The 17,081-nt window shown below is 34.2% G+C and overlaps 1 protein-coding gene across 3 annotated transcripts in view; it reads right to left on the reverse strand.

Annotated features, from left to right (window-relative positions):
- The window catches only part of GMPS (guanine monophosphate synthase), a 58,181-nt gene that overhangs the window by 8,831 nt on the left and 32,269 nt on the right, over positions 1-17,081 (reverse strand). For all 3 annotated transcript variants that reach the window (XM_032485735.1, XM_032485750.1, XM_032485742.1), the window contains 7 exons: positions 9,678-9,871; positions 9,262-9,427; positions 6,907-7,058; positions 6,242-6,415; positions 4,783-4,888; positions 3,315-3,430; positions 933-1,058 (listed from right to left, as the gene is read on the reverse strand). In XM_032485735.1, the coding sequence (XP_032341626.1) occupies positions 933-1,058; positions 3,315-3,430; positions 4,783-4,888; positions 6,242-6,415; positions 6,907-7,058; positions 9,262-9,427; positions 9,678-9,871 (1,034 nt within the window). The remainder of the gene's footprint in view (positions 1-932; positions 1,059-3,314; positions 3,431-4,782; positions 4,889-6,241; positions 6,416-6,906; positions 7,059-9,261; positions 9,428-9,677; positions 9,872-17,081) is intronic.

The following is a 17,081-nucleotide window of genomic DNA, read 5'->3' on the forward strand; positions in this document are numbered from 1 at the left end:
GAATTTTTATTGTCTTATTTATAGACAGAGCTACATGAATTCAGGAGGAGGAATTTAAATGGATAGCTCAGATTCAGATATTTAAGAAAAAGTATATTTATCAAGTTTTAGATGAATCTCTAAAACAGATTTAACTTCTTTCCACACATAATTTTACTATAATAGAACATTATAATATAAACATATTAACCCACTAACTGGCACTCATGCCATTTTGAGTTGAATTATTGACACGATTTCTAGTTTTCAAATTCTAAATCACAGAAAAGAAACCTTCCTCTTCCTTCGTCTCCCAAGCATCTTCCCCCTCAGAAACTCACTTGAGGGTCACATAAATAAAGGAGAACTTAATATAATCTATTTATGAATAGCATTTCAATAGTGAGAACTATATTATCCTCACATGCTTTAACACCTGGAAAGACAACAATAAATACAGAAAATGTTAGCTGTACATTATCACAGCTAAGAGAGCAAGCAAGGACACAATGAAAAGGCAGAGGGCACTGGTTTCAGGAATACACAATCTGAGAACAAGACCTAAACGGTTTAACGTGTTCATCCAGGGACCTTCTTGCAGTTAAAGACTTCTAAAGCCACAGACCATTTCATATCAAGAAAGATAAAATGAGGACATGACCTCTCGGTACCTGTCCTTCAAGGCAGAAGCAAGCAAGCCAATCCTATAGCAAATCATTCTTTGAATCTTTTTAACTACAGATGACATGTTTCAAAACTACAAAATCTCAGTCTGTATGTTTCATTCCTATTACCTTACTCACTTCATAAACATTCTTTAAATTTTGCCTTTTTACATCTAAATTTGGTGTATACACTTTCATATTTCATTTGCCTAAGTCATTCCTATTTTAATATGAGCAGAAACAGCAGCAGAAAGTTATGTCACAGGTCAATGAATTCACACAACTCACCTGCACACCCACAGTTTTAATTGGTAGCAGAAAGGCATTCAGTGAATGCAGGCTTGTAATTTGCATCAGCTTCTCCTGATCCTCTTCGGTCGTGCAGGCTTTGACTCTTTGTAATAATGTATGTGGCTGGGAAAACCAAAGACACACTTCTTGGGGTTTCAGGAAATAAAGTACTCACTCTTTTGGTACCTATTACTATTTTATGTGTCTATAATTACTGGTTTATAGCAATAGATCCTATTTGGCATTTCTCTCTGACTTGTGTGTGCTATACATTGTATCAGGCAAGTCAAACTTTCTCCTTATCTCTAATAAAACTTTCTGCCATAAAGTCAACTTTGTCTGAAATTATTATCTTCATCTATTTCCTTGTTTTCCCTGGTGTAGGTTTTCCTTTTCTTTTTTTTTTTTACCTTCACTCCTTCTATCCCTAGATAAACAAACTAGTTAGAGTTATTAGTCCTTTTTAATCGTGGGTTAATAATATAGTTGAATGCCATCCTACCATTTTATTCAGTAGCTTCTATTTGCCACACTTTTTGTTTCTTTCTCCTTTTTTATTTTCTTCTGAACTGATGATTTCTGACAGTTCATTTATTTCCCCTTTGCTAGTTTTGAAATTAAACTTTCTATTTTTATTCTTTAACAGTTCCCCTTCAATGTTATCAGGATTAAGTTATTAAGGATACTTAACAAAAGAGAATCAACCTCTCTGTCCACCTGGCGAACAATACAAAGCATCTTCGAATGCTTTAACTCCCATCAGCCCCCACTGTGACTTATACGTTACTTTAGCTATACAATGTTATACTGTTTTTAAAAATAAACATCAAAAATCAGACCATTATTTTATACAGTCCATGTCTGTTTAATTTTATCCACTTACCATTTTATTTGCTTACCACTCCATTTTGTATCTCAGACCTTTCAACCAGGATCCTTTTGATTCTCCTAAAGTCAGTTCTTTAAAACAGTGGTTCTTAACCCTAGCTGTACACAAATTACTTAGTATGCTCAGGTACCATCCCACATCAATTAAGTAAGAAATTCTAGAGAGAAGGGGCCCAAGCATGGATACTTCAAAAGCTCCCCCTGTTGAATCTAATACACAGCCAGGGTTGAGAACCACTGCCTTTATCCTTAAGTAACAGACTGCTCGTAATAAATTCTGTTTATCTGAAAATATCCTTATTTTGCCCTAGTTCTTTGAGACAGTTTATCTGTTCACTATTATTCATAATTATTTTCTCTTGGCACTTTGAAGTCTTTCTGCTTTTACTGTTGCTTTCAGTAATAGTCTTTCCTTTATGTGGAAATCAATCTTTTTTCTGCAGCTGCTTTGTCTTTCACATTCTGCAGTTTCCATAGGTAAGCCTACTGGATGCCAAATTCTTTTCCTTTATCCTGGTTGGGATGTTATTATGTTTCCTGAATCTGAGGCACGGTGCTTTCACCAATGTGGAAGAATTAAAATACTTTTGTCTATTATCTCCTTCTAGACACACATTAAAGTTGACATTCTCATTCTCTCTTAACCTCTTCTAACCATATTTTCTCTTTGATGCTTTGTTCCAATTTCCGGATAATTTAACATCTGTCTTCAAGTTCACTAATTCTCTCATTAGCTTTTTTTAATTCCAGTTATTTCTAGAACTTAATTTTTTTTCCAAAGCACCCTAGCCATTTTTTTATTCTCTTATCATACACTTTATTCTTATATCAATAGCTTCTTTTAATTCTATGTACTTTACACATTGTCAGTCTGCTAATTCCAATACCTGAAGTGCTTGAGGGTCTTCTGCTAGTTGTTCCCACTAGCTCTCATTCATGGTGCCTTACTTTTTATACATATTTTATAGTTTTTTATTGTAAGCTCATACTTGTTGGAACTCTATCTACAGGAATTCTTTGAGACCTAGTTGAAGATATTCCAAAGAGAATTTACACTGCTTCTTGCCTGACACCTGGAAGCACTACCAACCAAAGTTTAACACAGATAATAAATTTAGGCACCAAATATATAAAGAACTGGAGACTTTTCCATCATCCTCAATTTAGAACTAAAATGATTTCCCTTACTTTCTTGCAATACGTATGGAAAGGTGTTTTAAAATACTTTATATCTAGCATTTTTACCGATTGAAGGTATCTGTTAAAATATATGGAATGGCTGGAAAGAGAAGTCTGCATTTAAGAATCTCTGTAGAATACTTTCTTCATAGTCATTTCAAAGATTAAATTACTTAGAAATTTCAAATAATGAAACCCTAATCACTTCACTATAAAAACTGGAGTAAAACAAGAATCCATTCAATTCCTTGTACTGATTATCTGTGTCTGTTTAAAGCTCCTATAATATACATATTCAATGTAAATTACTACCTTTTTAACACTTGCAGAAAAATCAGCTACTATTTTCAAAATATTGTTGGTTTCAGGAAAATCCTTACAAATATAAGGTTCTTCAGCACATATTACTCTGATTGCCAGGCCAGGACCTATAGAGAACAGTTAACAGTGGTATTTAATTTAAAGGTTATGTTAAATATAAAAAACTGACTTAAAGTCACTATTCCCAAAATATATTTTTATATTGTATTTTTTACCAATCTTACTGAAATATAATTGACATATACAGTGTAGGTTTTTTCAAGTGTTTAATTTCAAATGTAGCTATTACTTTCCCATCCAACTCTTCATTTTTTAAGAATGCTTCAATTCTCTTTAAATCAATGATTTCTGTCTCCTATCCCGAAAGTTCATGTATTAAGTGTCACAGAATTCTCCAATAAATATTTTTAATTCACAATATGTATGTCAATCTGTTTAAAATTACTTATATACACAATCCTTTGCCAACATACATGTTAGGGACTGAGAAACTTAAATTACTAGAGTTTAAGTTAATAATGTAAACAAGTGCTAATATCCACATGGGTTATACCTTTGTGACATTGTTCATGGAGATAATACAGTAGCTAGGAGTAACAAGCTCTGAGGTGAGATTTTTGGGACTAGAATCCTATTTCCAAACCCAACCTGCATAACCCTTGGCAAACTATCCTCTGTCCCTAAATTTCCTCATCTGCAAAACAGATTCTATTGTGAGGATCAAATAAGACAATGTGTGTAAAATACTCAGCAGAATGCCTAGAACTTGTTAGTATGCAAGAAATGTTAACTATTATTATGTTTTTTAATTTAATTAGACCATTCTCTCAATTCATCACCTAATGACTATGTAGAGGCCTAGAAACTGAAGTGTAAGACTTGTCCAAGCTCAAGAACCATAACAAAAATATGTTTAAGACTCTCAATTCTAACTTTCAACAAATATTAACTCTAATTATCTATTTTTTTATACAGCAAAGTATTTTAAAAACTGACTATTTTTATTTGTTCATGAATTAGTTACATAAAGCACTGTTCAAAGAAATCGTTCCTCCATGTAGACAAGTCGGCCATGGGATAAGGGATTTCAGAGAACCAAGTTTTAACCCCATCTTCCATGGAATATGTCGTAGTATAGTAGAAGGAACATAAAAATCCCAGCTCTAACACTAAGAGCTGTGTAGCAGTGTTATTAAAATATCTCTATTTCTTGGTTTTCTCATCTGATGGCAACATTACATGCCAATCTATACAAAAATGGTTAGATGAGTATTTAATAAAAAATGAAATATATACAGTAGGCACTAAAAAGAATGTTTATTCCCTACCCATCCTTTCCTTTCTCTCAAGTTACATATGTCCTAAGATGATAAATTACTTCAAAAACTGTCTGAGTTGATTTTTCTTCAACATTAAGGCCTAATAACAAATCAAACAGAACTCAGTTCTGTTTTTTCACCTGGAAACGGATGCCTGGAAACTAACTCTTCTGGAAGTCCAAGTTCTCTGCCTAAAATTCTTACTTCATCTTTATGAAAATCTTTCAGAGGTTCTATTACTTTTCCCTACAAAGAAGAAAAAGGCCAATTAATACAAAGTAGTAACCAAAATGACATGGAAAACAAAAAGTAATTACTGGCTTTTCCTGTTGTCTTTTACCTTAAAAAATCATTTTTCAAAACTCGACCTTTTAAAGTATTTCCTCCTATATGCTTATAAAGAGTTAGATGAATATTTTAGTGATCTTCATATTTCTCTTTGAAACACATTTTAAACATAAACCTCTTAAATAGAAATAAATCAGAGCAAACATACCCACTCAACTCTGATCTAGTTCTCATCTGAAAACAAGGCAATTAGAAAATACCGTGCTAGTGCTTAAAAAACTCACCAAATGATACCATGAATAAGTGAAGACAATCCACAGAAGGCAAATCATATATCTAATAAAGGATGTGTAACCAGATTATACAAAAAACACGAATCAATAATAAAATGATAAATAAGCCAATCTAAAAATAGGCAAAAGATCTGAATAGGTATTTCTCCACAGAAGATATACAAATGACCAATAAGCACATAAAGATGACTGACATTACTAGCTACTAGGGAAATGTAAATCAAAACCACAACGAGATACCACTTCTCATCCACTAGGATGCCCAAAATAAAAAGGGACAGATAATCCTCAACCCTTAGAATGGCTACTCTCAAAACGAAAACAAAAACCAAGCAGAAAATAACAAGTGTTGGGCATGCTGTAGAGAAAGTGGAAGCTCTGTGCATTGTTTGGTGGGACTGTAATATGGTGTAACTGTTATGAAAACATTTAAGGAGGTTGCTCAAAAAATTAAAAATAGAACTACTGTAAGATTCAGAAATCCCACTTCTTGGTATATATCCAAGAAACTGAAAGCAGGGGCTCCAAGAGATATTTGCAAACCCATGTTCATAGCAGCACAATTCATAACAGCCAGAAAGTGGAAACAAACCAAATGTGCATTGACAGATAAATGAACAAAATATGTATATACATACAATAGAATATTATTCAATTAAAAAAGGAAGGAAATCCTGTCACAGGCTACAACATGGAAGAACCTTGAGGATCTATTATACTAAGTGAAATAAGCCAGTCACAAAAAGACAAACACTGATTTCACTTATATGAGGTATCCAAAGTAGTCAAATTCACTGAAACAAAGTAAAGTGGTAGGTTACTGGGGTCAAGGAGAAGGAGAAAAGGGTAGCTGTTGTTCAATAGGTATATAGTTTCAGTTTGGGAAGATGGAAAAGTTGTGGAGATCTGTTTCACAATACAAATATGCTTAACATTACTGAACTGTACACTTAAAAAATGATTAAGGGAGCGGGGAAGGGAGGGAGGATTTATGGCACAAGTTCTCATAAGCTCTTACCTCCTCTCTCAACTTTCTGATAAGCTCTGTGTCGTTGTGATGGGTTTTGATGAGTTCAGCTTTGCCACTTGCAACAAGGGATGCACTTTCAATTAGATCAGGCCGTAAAGTACCTTGGGCAAGGAAAACCTCCTCTGGTTTCAGGTTCATTTCTCCAATTACTTCATTGGCAATCTATAATCAACGGGAGTAAACAGCCTTTTAAGAAGTGAATTTTTTCTAAAAGACAACAGAAGTTTATACTTTCAGCTAAATTTTTCAACAGTCCTTTTGCAATACTGACCAGGAGATGAAATCCACCAGTCCCCAAAATAAACTCCTTTAGAACATATCCTTGACATGATTCAAAAAGTTATGCCAATATTCCCATCAAAAGCCTAAAAAAAAAACTAGCCACTGAAATACCCAAAGAACTAAAATATAATATCAAGTGAAAACACCTATCCTTAAACAATTAAACCAATAGCCTGACAAAATAAGTACACTTGTTTTTTAAAACATAAAACGCTTTCTACTGGTCAGTAGGATAGCAATACACAGTAAAACTCTTAGCTAACAAAGGAATTAACATTAGCCAGAAAATGTGGTTATCTGGTATAATGACAAGAAAAAAATACTAAAATTCACATCAAAAATAGTACACGTTGAGGATGTTAAAAAGGTACCTTAACAAAAGTATCCCCAATGATTTTTCTTTTCTCCTCAGGACTCGTAGTCATATTTAATGTTTTGCTTATTCTTTTTCGTGGAGTTCTGTCTTCATCTGATATTGGTAGAGTTGTTGTTCCATTATAAAAAGAATGAGCAGCATTTATCACTGGGGAAGAGGGGAAAAGCATGTTTTAAACTCATAGAAGATTGTTTTAAATCATAAATAATAGGTCAAACTACAAAAAGAAAACCTAGACAGATCCTCTGATCTCCCTTTAGTTTGCCTACATATTTCAGAACCACCAATAAACCATGAGTCCACACACAGGCACTCATTAAATTTTATTCTTTTGAGAATCCTGTCGCATTTAATGATCTTGGCCCATAATATCACAAATTATGCTAATTGCTTTCCCTCTATTCAGTGTTTCACCAGAGCAACAGCAAAAGCCCCAGCAAGAAGCAAAGCCCCAAAGGAATTAAAGCAGTAGCAGATATACAGGGATCAGAGTTCTCAGAATTTCATACTGACCAAGTCTCTTAAAAACTTGATGTCTATGAACATATATTCAGCGATCCTTGGCTGTCCTTTTATATTTAAGAGTGAAATATTTAAAAACAACTAACTAAAATCTCTATTTGGTAATAAAGCTGAACAACTGCTGGGCTTCGCTGTAAGATGCCAAGGCAGCTGGCTACTTCACTCGGGACCACCAGTGAATTTGCAGGTCTTTCTCTTAAGCTGGTCATTTATCCCAGAGAAGGTATCTCCAGTTTCCTGCCTATCAGCATTTTGGTAGTTGAACAGAGGAAGTTGTGGGAGGAGGGAGATACCAGGAAATTTTTACTTAATTTTACTGTTTTTAATGTAGAATATTACTTCCACCCTCAACTCTGCCTGGAATTAATATGCCCAAGTCCAGAGTTTCTCTTGTTTAGCCTCTCTTGATGAAAAGGGATAGCAGCAGTGTGTTCCTGTTTTAAGGAAAAAGATCTGCTCTCAGATTTTTAACAAATCAGTTTTAAAATGACTCAGTGAGCCAGGCCCAACAGGGAAGCCAATGTTCCAACTCCTGAGCTTCCCCAGAAGTGTTGCTTTTTGTTGGCTTCCTTCCCTTACTCCCCACACCAAGGTTGTGAAGTTTCTCCTATGTCAGTTAACAGGGACAGATGCAGGTTTTTGTGGGGCTGAAACATTTACAATTTGGAGGCTTCCTTCGAGAAAAAGAATTAACAAGAGACGCATTTTTTTAAATCACAAGTTAAGACTAGGATAGCTAACACAAACTATATACAGAAACAATTGCACATTGCATATATAGCACGAAACCCCAACTAAGTGTACCCCCAACTCAACTTTTCCTTAGCCTAATCTTAAAATGCCTACACCCCAAAACCACCCAAAAGAAAGCGAGTTAGATGGAAAGATTCAGTAAACTAAATTAATTACAAATTATTAAAATATCTTACTTGCGAATTTCATAAAATTTATGACCACGTGAAGGACACTACTAGGGTCTTTCCCCAGGTTTTAGAAAAGGCTTCGCTAATGAGGATCCTGAAATTTAAGTTTCATTAGCTTATCAGAGAAACTTTGCATTATCCGTCTACTTTCCACATTCCAACATTTTGTTGAAACCATTAGACTGCTATCACCTCCTCTCTATTCCTTATTATCCTTGTGGCATTACACTTGTTTTAATGCCTATACTGTTATTTTAGTGAAGTTTCAAAAGGGGAAAAGAAACAGATTCATCTTTACTTCATTTTTAACTCTGTCTTCATTTTATATTCGCATCTTTTAGCAACAATTCCAATTAAATCAATAATATGTAGTTTATATCATTAAACTATTGACTTAATTTCACTCTATTGATTATGTCTTGTCTTTAAAAAGTATACAAGATATCCACAAATGTAAATGCAGTTAAGGCTTAAAAAGTTTACTAGTGGCCCTAAAAAAAGTGACTTATAGACGCTTCACTCCTTTTCTCTATATAAGCTCTTTTATCTGTAAAATAATCTGTACATCTGTATCTGTAACAGGAAAGTTTGGATATTCTCATGCACAGATATTATGGGTGGGAAAACATAATTTAAAAAAGAATGAATAGAAAGAACAGAATGGTAGCTAGAAAATGGTAACTTGTTGATCCATATAAAACATTAGGAGTAATCAACAGTTTTAAAATTTACACTGGAACCCCTCTTGAACCAGAATTGTAATGTAAAATTAAGAAACATTTTCAACCATAAGCTTATTGGGAAAACTGTACTTGGTTAAGGTAATGCACTTACTTAAACCATAGGCTAGATTTGATTTAATAAGCCCTGACACGTAAACTAACTTTTCTGGAGTTCATCAATACCTTTCACTTGAATTCCAAGCTTTTTGAGGGCCTCTTCTACAGACTGACTTTCTCGTTTTCTCATAAATCCATTATCAATGTGCACAGCAATGACCTGATCTTGGTTCAAAGCACGATTCAACAAAGCTGTACAAACTGTTGAGTCTACTCCACCACTGAGTAAAACCTAAAAGGTGAAATGAAAAGAAAAACTGAGTAGAATAAGGAAAAAGATGACAAAAGCTATCATCTTAAATCACTACCTAAAAAACACTGTTATCAAAGGTAGGTACGGTAACTGGAAAAGCGCTCTGAAAGAGTGCAACTCACAAAGCACATGATCACGCAGCCAACATTTAAGGGCTATGTTGAGGAAGCCAATTCTGAGTTCCAACATTATTGACAAAAATTTAGACTTACAGGTGTAAATCGCTTACCAAAACTTTTGATGTGCCCACTCTCTCTTTGATCTCTCGAATGCACTCAAGTTCTCTGTTCTGCACAGTGAAGGTCCCACTGCACCCAGCTATATCATAGAGGAAATTCTTCAGTATTACTTTCCCATTTTCTGTAAGGCCAACTTCAGGGTGGAACTGTGCTCCATATAATTTTTTAGACTCATTTGCTATACCTTTATAGAGAAAAATAACAAATTAATTTTTTTTCGCATTGAAAGGACTCAGCCATCGCTTCTCGGCCTTTTGGCTAAGATCAAGTGTGAAAGGACTCAGCCAGTACCCACAGTAATTCCTCACAATTTCTTCCCCTATAAATGTGAAAACTGACACAAATTAGTCAACTTTTAGCTATAAGGGGAAAAAAACACAATACAAAGAAAGTCTACATTGTCATGATCTATCTTTATAAAAGTCTTTCTTTATGTAGTAATTAATGAACAGTATATATATGACAGTAAGAAAAGTTCTACAGAGATTATTTCATAGCACCCTCACTTCTCCACCCAGGTTACTGCAATTGTCTTGTCTATTTAATGCACTGATACTCAATTTTGGTTCTCAGTCCCATATGCTTCTCACATGCAATGTGCAGCTACCAATTTTCTATATTATAAGATCCTGAAACATTAAACCTATCAGAATAATCTAGTGTGTTTCTTCCTCAGATATTATTAACCACAAATATAACTTCAGGGACTTGATTAATGTTTCTGACAAATTATTATCTATAAAGCAGCAGATGTTAGGCTAGATGTTTTTACATACAGCCCCTGTTTATGGCTCTGAGATATCAAGAAACTTGCCTGAATTCCCAGCTAGTTAAGTAGTAAAATCAGGCCTGCCAGACTCCCAAACTTATACTCATCGTACTCTATCAGGGAACCTCACACTTTCTTTACTCAGCTTCTAGGACACCACTCTCTTGGTTCATTTCTTATCCCTTCTGAATCTTCTTTGCTAGCTCTTCATCTTATCCATCTCTACACATGAAAGTCACCAAGTACTCAGCCCTTACATCTCTTCTCAAAACACTTTGAGTGATCCCAAACTCTCATGACCTTAAATTCTGTCCATATGTTGGTATACCCCCCAATTTATTTCTCTAGCCCAGTTTTCTCTTCTACTGTCTTGACTCAAATATACAACTGCCTATTCATACCTTCATTTCAATGTTCAATAAGGCATCTAGAACCTCATAAGCTAGCTCAAACTCTTGCATTCCCTCCCATCAGATAAACAGAAATTCCATCCTTCTGATTGTTTAGGCTGAGAAATTTGGAAGTTAAAACTCAACTGTCTATCTCTCTTTCCCACACCACATGCAATCCAACAGCAGATCCTTTGCCTCTGCCTTCAAAGCATATCAGAATCAATAATCAAACACCTCCCCAAAACTGGCAGGACCAGATGGCTTCACCAGTGAATTCTACCAAACATTTAAAGAAATAATACCAACTCTTATCCAACTCTTCCAAAAAAATAAGAAAGACAAGAACACTTCCAAACTCATTCTATGAGGCAAGCAATACTCGGATATCAAAGCCAGACAAGAAAAGATGACAAGAAAAGAAAATCACAGGCCAATTATCTCTGATAAATATAGTTGTAAAAAGTCCTCAACAAAGTATTAGCAAACCAAATACAATATATTAAAAGGATCACATGACATAATCAAGTGGGATTTATTCCAGGGATGCAGAGATGGTTCAACATCTGCCAATCAAGTGATACACCACATTAACAAAATGAAGGATGAAAGTAATATGGTCATTTCAACAGATGCAGAAAGAGCAACAGATAAAATTCAACACCCATACATGACACAAACTCTCAACAAACTGGAGACAGAAGGAATGTACCTCAACATAACGAAGGCCATATACAACAAGCCCACAATTAACATCACACTCAATGGTGAAAAGCCTTTCCTCTAAGATCAGGAACAAGACAAGGATGCCCACTCTGGTCACTTTCATTCAACATAGTACTGGAAATCCTACCCAGACCAATCAGTTATGGAAAAGAAATAAAAGTGATCCAAACTGGAAATGAAGAAGTAAAACTGTCTATTTGTCTCTATTTGCAGATGATGTGACATTACATCTAGAAAACCCTAAAGACTCCACCAAAACACTATTATTACTAATAAATTATTTTAGCAAAGTTGCAGGATAGAAAAATCAACATATAGAAATCAACTGTGAATGCACCAACAACAAACTATCAGAAGGAGAAATAAGAAAACATTCCCATCAACAAAATTAAAAAGAATAAAACAGGAATAAATTTAACCAAAAAGGAGAAAAATCTGTACACAGAACACTCTAATACCTTGATGAAAGAAACTGGAGGCATAAATAAAAAGATATTTCATGTCCAAGGATTAGAATTAATATTGTTAAAATGTAAATTCTATCCAAAGTAATCTACAGATTCAATTCGATCTCTATCCAAATTCCAATAACTTTTTTCACAATATAAAAAACAATCCCAAAATGTGTATGGAATCGCAAAAGATCCCAAATAGCTAAATCAATCTTGAGAAAGAATAATAAATCTGGAAGCATCACATTTCAAAGTATACTACAAAGGTTGCGTCATCAAAACAGTATGGTATTGGGATAAAAACAGACCTATGGAACAGAATCAAAGGCCCAAAAATAAACCCACAGACATACAGTCAATTTATGACAAAGGAGCCAAGAATACATAATGAGCAAAGGATAGTCCCTTCAATAAATGGTGTTGGGAAAACTGGATAGCCACATGTAACAGAATGAAACTGGATCCCTGTCTTAAACCATACACAAAATTCAATTCAAAATGCATCACAGACTTTAATATGAAACCTGAAATCATAAAATTCCTAGAAAAAAACATAGGGGCAAAGTTCCTTGACAATGACCTTGGTAATGGTTTTTTGGATTTGACACCAAAAGAAAAGGCAACAAAAGCAAAAATAAACAAATCGGACCACCTCAAACTAAAAAGTCTTTGCACAGCAAAAACTATCAACAAAACAAAAAGACAAACTATGAAATGAGAGAAAATACTTGCAAACTATCCAGTAAGAAGTTAATACCTAAAACATACAAAGAATTCACACAATTCAATAGCAAAAAAAAAAAACCAAATAACCCAAATAAAAAGTGGGCAAAGGATCTGAATAGACATTTTTCCAAAGAAGGCCTACAAATGGCCAACAGGTACATAAAAAGGTCCTCAACACCACTAATCATTAAGGAAATGCAAATCAAGCCCACAATGACATATCACCTCACACCTGTTAGGATGTCTATTATAAAAAAGACAACATACCAAATGCTGGCAAAGATACGGAGGAAAGTGAATCCTTGTAGACTGTTGGTAGAAATGTATACTGTAAACTGGCAGAGCCACTATGAAAAACAATATGGAGATTCCACAAAAAATTAAAAATAGAACTACCATATGATCCAACAATCCCACTACTAGATATATATCCAAAGGAAATAAAGCAAAATCTCAAAGAAATATCTGTATGTTCACTGTAGCATTATTCACAATGGCCAAGGTGTAGAAACATACTAAGTGTTCACTGACAGATGAATGGATAAAGAAAATGTGATAGACAGACAGACAAACAGACAGAATACACACACACACTCTCTGGAATAGTACACAGCCTCAAAAAAGGAAATCCTGTCATTTGCAACAACATGGATGAACCTAGAGAGCTATAAACTAAGTAAGCCAGACAGAGAAAGACAAACAATGCATGATATCACTTAGTAGAATCTTTAAAAAAAAAAAAAAAAAAGCTGAATTCTAAACAGAAAATGGAAAAGTGGCAGCCAGGGGTTGGGGGATGGAGTGAATACAAAGAGGTTGGTAAAAGGGTACAAACTCTCAGAAGATAAAGTCTGAGGATCTAATGTATAATATGGTGACTATAGCTGATAACACTGTATTAGATGATGGAAACTTGCTAAGCCAGTAGAACTTAAATGTTCTCACCAAAAAAAAAAAAGAAAGAAAGAAAAAGAAAAGGAAATACAATTGACCCTTGAAAAATGAAAAATGTGGGGCTTAGGGGTCCCTAACCTTAGTGCAAACAAAAACCTACATACAACTTTACTGTTGGCCTTCTGTACCCACAATTTCAACCAACCACAGATTACACAGTACTGTGATTTAGTGAAAAAAATCCACATATAAATTGACCCACACAGTTAAAGCCTGTGCTGTGTAAGGATCAGCCATATGTGATGTGATGGATGGGTTAGATTAACTCAGTGGGGGAAAATCCTTTCACAATGTATATGTACATCAAATCATCACACTGTACACTTTAAATATCTTATAATTTTGTCAATTATAATTCAATAAAGCAGGAAAAGTTAAATTTTTTTTAAATGTTAGGAGAAAAAAAACCACCAACCCAGAAGTCTGTGCCCTGAGACATTATCCTTCAAAAGTACTGGAAAAATAAAAGATTTTCTCAAACAAAAATTGAGGCAATTTGTTGCCAGTAGACTGTCTTGCAAGAAATGTTAAAAGAAGTTCTTTAGAGAGAAGAAAAATGATAAAGATCAAAAACTTGGATCTACCTAAAAAAAGGAACATCAAAAAAGGAATGTAGGCAAAATAAAACCTTTTCCTTCCTAATTGATTTAACAGATAAGTTCATTCGAAATAATAGCAACAATGTATAGTTATGTATGCTTATATATACAGATAATCTTATTCATGCTTACTTCTAAGTGACATGAATGACAGCAATGTAAAGGGAATAAGAGGGAAGAATTAGTTTTATTTTGTTATTATAAGGTACACTACCTGTGAAGTGGTGTAACATTATTTGAAAGTGAACCTGGGTTAGTTGTAAATGTATATTGTAAAATCTAGGGCAACTTTTTCTGAGAAAAGTAAAAAAAAAAAAAAAAAGAAGTATAACTTACATGTTATGAAAAAAGAAAATGGAATCATACAAAATGCTCAATTAAAACCATAAAAGGCAGAAAAAGAACAGAAAAACAAAATAGGAACAAAGAACAAAAACAACAAATATAAGACAGTAACAGATAAGAAAGATATTAATCCAATCTTATCAACAATCACTTTAAACACCAATGGTCTAAATGCACCAATAAAATACAGAGATTGTTACCGTGGATCAAGAAGCAAAACCTAAATATGTATTGTCTACGAGAAATGCACTTTAAATATAAGAACACATACAGATTAAAAGACAATAGACAGAAAAAAGTATTATCATGGTAACACTAATTATAAGACAGCATGAGTAGCTATATTAATATCAGAGCAGACTTCAGCCAAGAAAAGTTATCAAGAATAGAGGCATATATACATATATATGTAAATATAAAGGAGTCGTCCATTCTCAAAGAAGAGATGAATCCATTACTGTATTACAAACAAAAAAACTAAACACCAATATCTTTCATAAACACAGATGTAAAAATCCTCCCCAAAAATGAAACTAACAATGTATAAAAAGAATTATACACCATGACCAAGCAGGATTTATCCCAGCAAGGCTAGTTCAACATTCAAAAATCAGTTAATGTAATCCATCACATCAGTAGGCTAAAAGAAACATTACATGATCATATCAACAGACGCAGAAAAAGCATCTGAAAAATATCCAAACACCCACTAATGATTAAAAACTCTCCACAGATTAGGAATAGAGGGGAACTTCTCCAACTAATGAAGAGTATCTTTTAAAAAACCTACAGCTAAACATCATACCTAACCATAGAAACTCAAAACTTTCCCACTAAGATCAAAAACGAAGCAAGCATGTTCCCTCTCACCACCGCTTTTCAACATACTAGAAGTCCTAGCTAATACAATAGGAGAAGAAAAGGAAATGAAAGATATACAGAATGGGAAAAAAGAAATAAAACAGACTTTGTTCACAGATGACATGATCGTCTACATATAAAATTTGAAAAAATCAACCAAAAACACTTGGAATCAGTAAGTGATTACAATTACATAAAAGTTCACTGCTTTCCCATGTACCAGCAATGAAAAAGTGGAATTTAAAATTAAAAATACAATTCAATTAATATTAGCACCTCCCCCCCAAAATGAAATACTTAGGTATCAGTCTAACAAAATATGTAAAATATCTGTATGAGAATTCAATCACCCCTGAGCACTTGCACCTCCACCACCCGGTTCCTTGCACATAGTCTCCTTTCCTGATTACTGTAATATATAATAGACTTCTAGCTGGTCTCTCTGCTTCTACATTTAACTCTGTCTCTTTTTTCCTCACTATAACCAGGGTAATCCTGAAATCAGATCATGTCTCTCCCTCCTTTGTTCAAAACTCCACCTTACTATGAGTAAAGCCAACATTTTCACAATGGCCTCAAAGGTCATGTTCTAACTTTCAAAATCTCTCTGACCTCAACTACCACACTCCCCTATGCTTACTCTGCTCTAACCACACGGTTTCCCTGCTGCTCCTCAAACATGGTCCCATTCCAGGAGCTTTGTACTGCCATATACTCTTTCCCCAAATATCCAGAGAGATCAGCACTTACTTCCTCCATGTCCAATATCGTCTAATAGAAACACCTTCTCAGAATATCCTATATAAAAGAGTAACTCAACCCTAATCATACATTTCACAACACTCCTCTCTTCTGTTTTTTCAATGAACTTCAACATTGTCTAACATCTGACATTCTGCATTTATCTGTGTACTGTCAGACCCATCCATAACCCACCCCTGCCCTCACCAACTAGCACATTAAACAGAGATTTTTGTCCATTTTGTTCATTGGCACCCGGAACTTTGCCTGGCATATGTGGGTACGCAAATATTTGCTGAGTGAATAAAAATAAATAAACCTACCTACCACTTTTGATCTTTCATATGAAATTAAAACCTGACAACATGAAAACCATTCTTGATAATTCTGATGCTAATATATTAGTCTATCATTGAATTGCAGGCAAATTACTCAATTCAATTTATTCACAAATCTTTTTTCCAATTTTTCAGGTGTGGCATTTCAAACAAGAACTTCACTGATAAACTCACTTTTTTATTTTACTGATATCCAGGATTACTGGTGATTATTTATGTTACAATTATTCAAGCAAGCAAGGGAAAAATCAGAAACTGTCAGAAAATCAACTCCTTTTCCTCAAAAAAAAAAAAAAAAAAAAAAAAAGAGAGAGAGAGAACAAAAAATGGTTTAGAACGTGAGTTGGCAAACTTCCTACAAAGGGCCAGATAGTATAAATTTTAAGCTTGGTGGGACACATACATACAAGTCCCTGTCTTTTATTACTACCTTTTAATAAGGTAAAAATCATTCTTAGTTCCTGGAAATAAACAAAAACAGACTACAGATAGAT

This window comes from Camelus ferus, chromosome 1 (genome assembly GCF_009834535.1).
Source record: "Camelus ferus isolate YT-003-E chromosome 1, BCGSAC_Cfer_1.0, whole genome shotgun sequence".
Classification (NCBI taxonomy): domain Eukaryota; kingdom Metazoa; phylum Chordata; class Mammalia; order Artiodactyla; family Camelidae; genus Camelus; species Camelus ferus.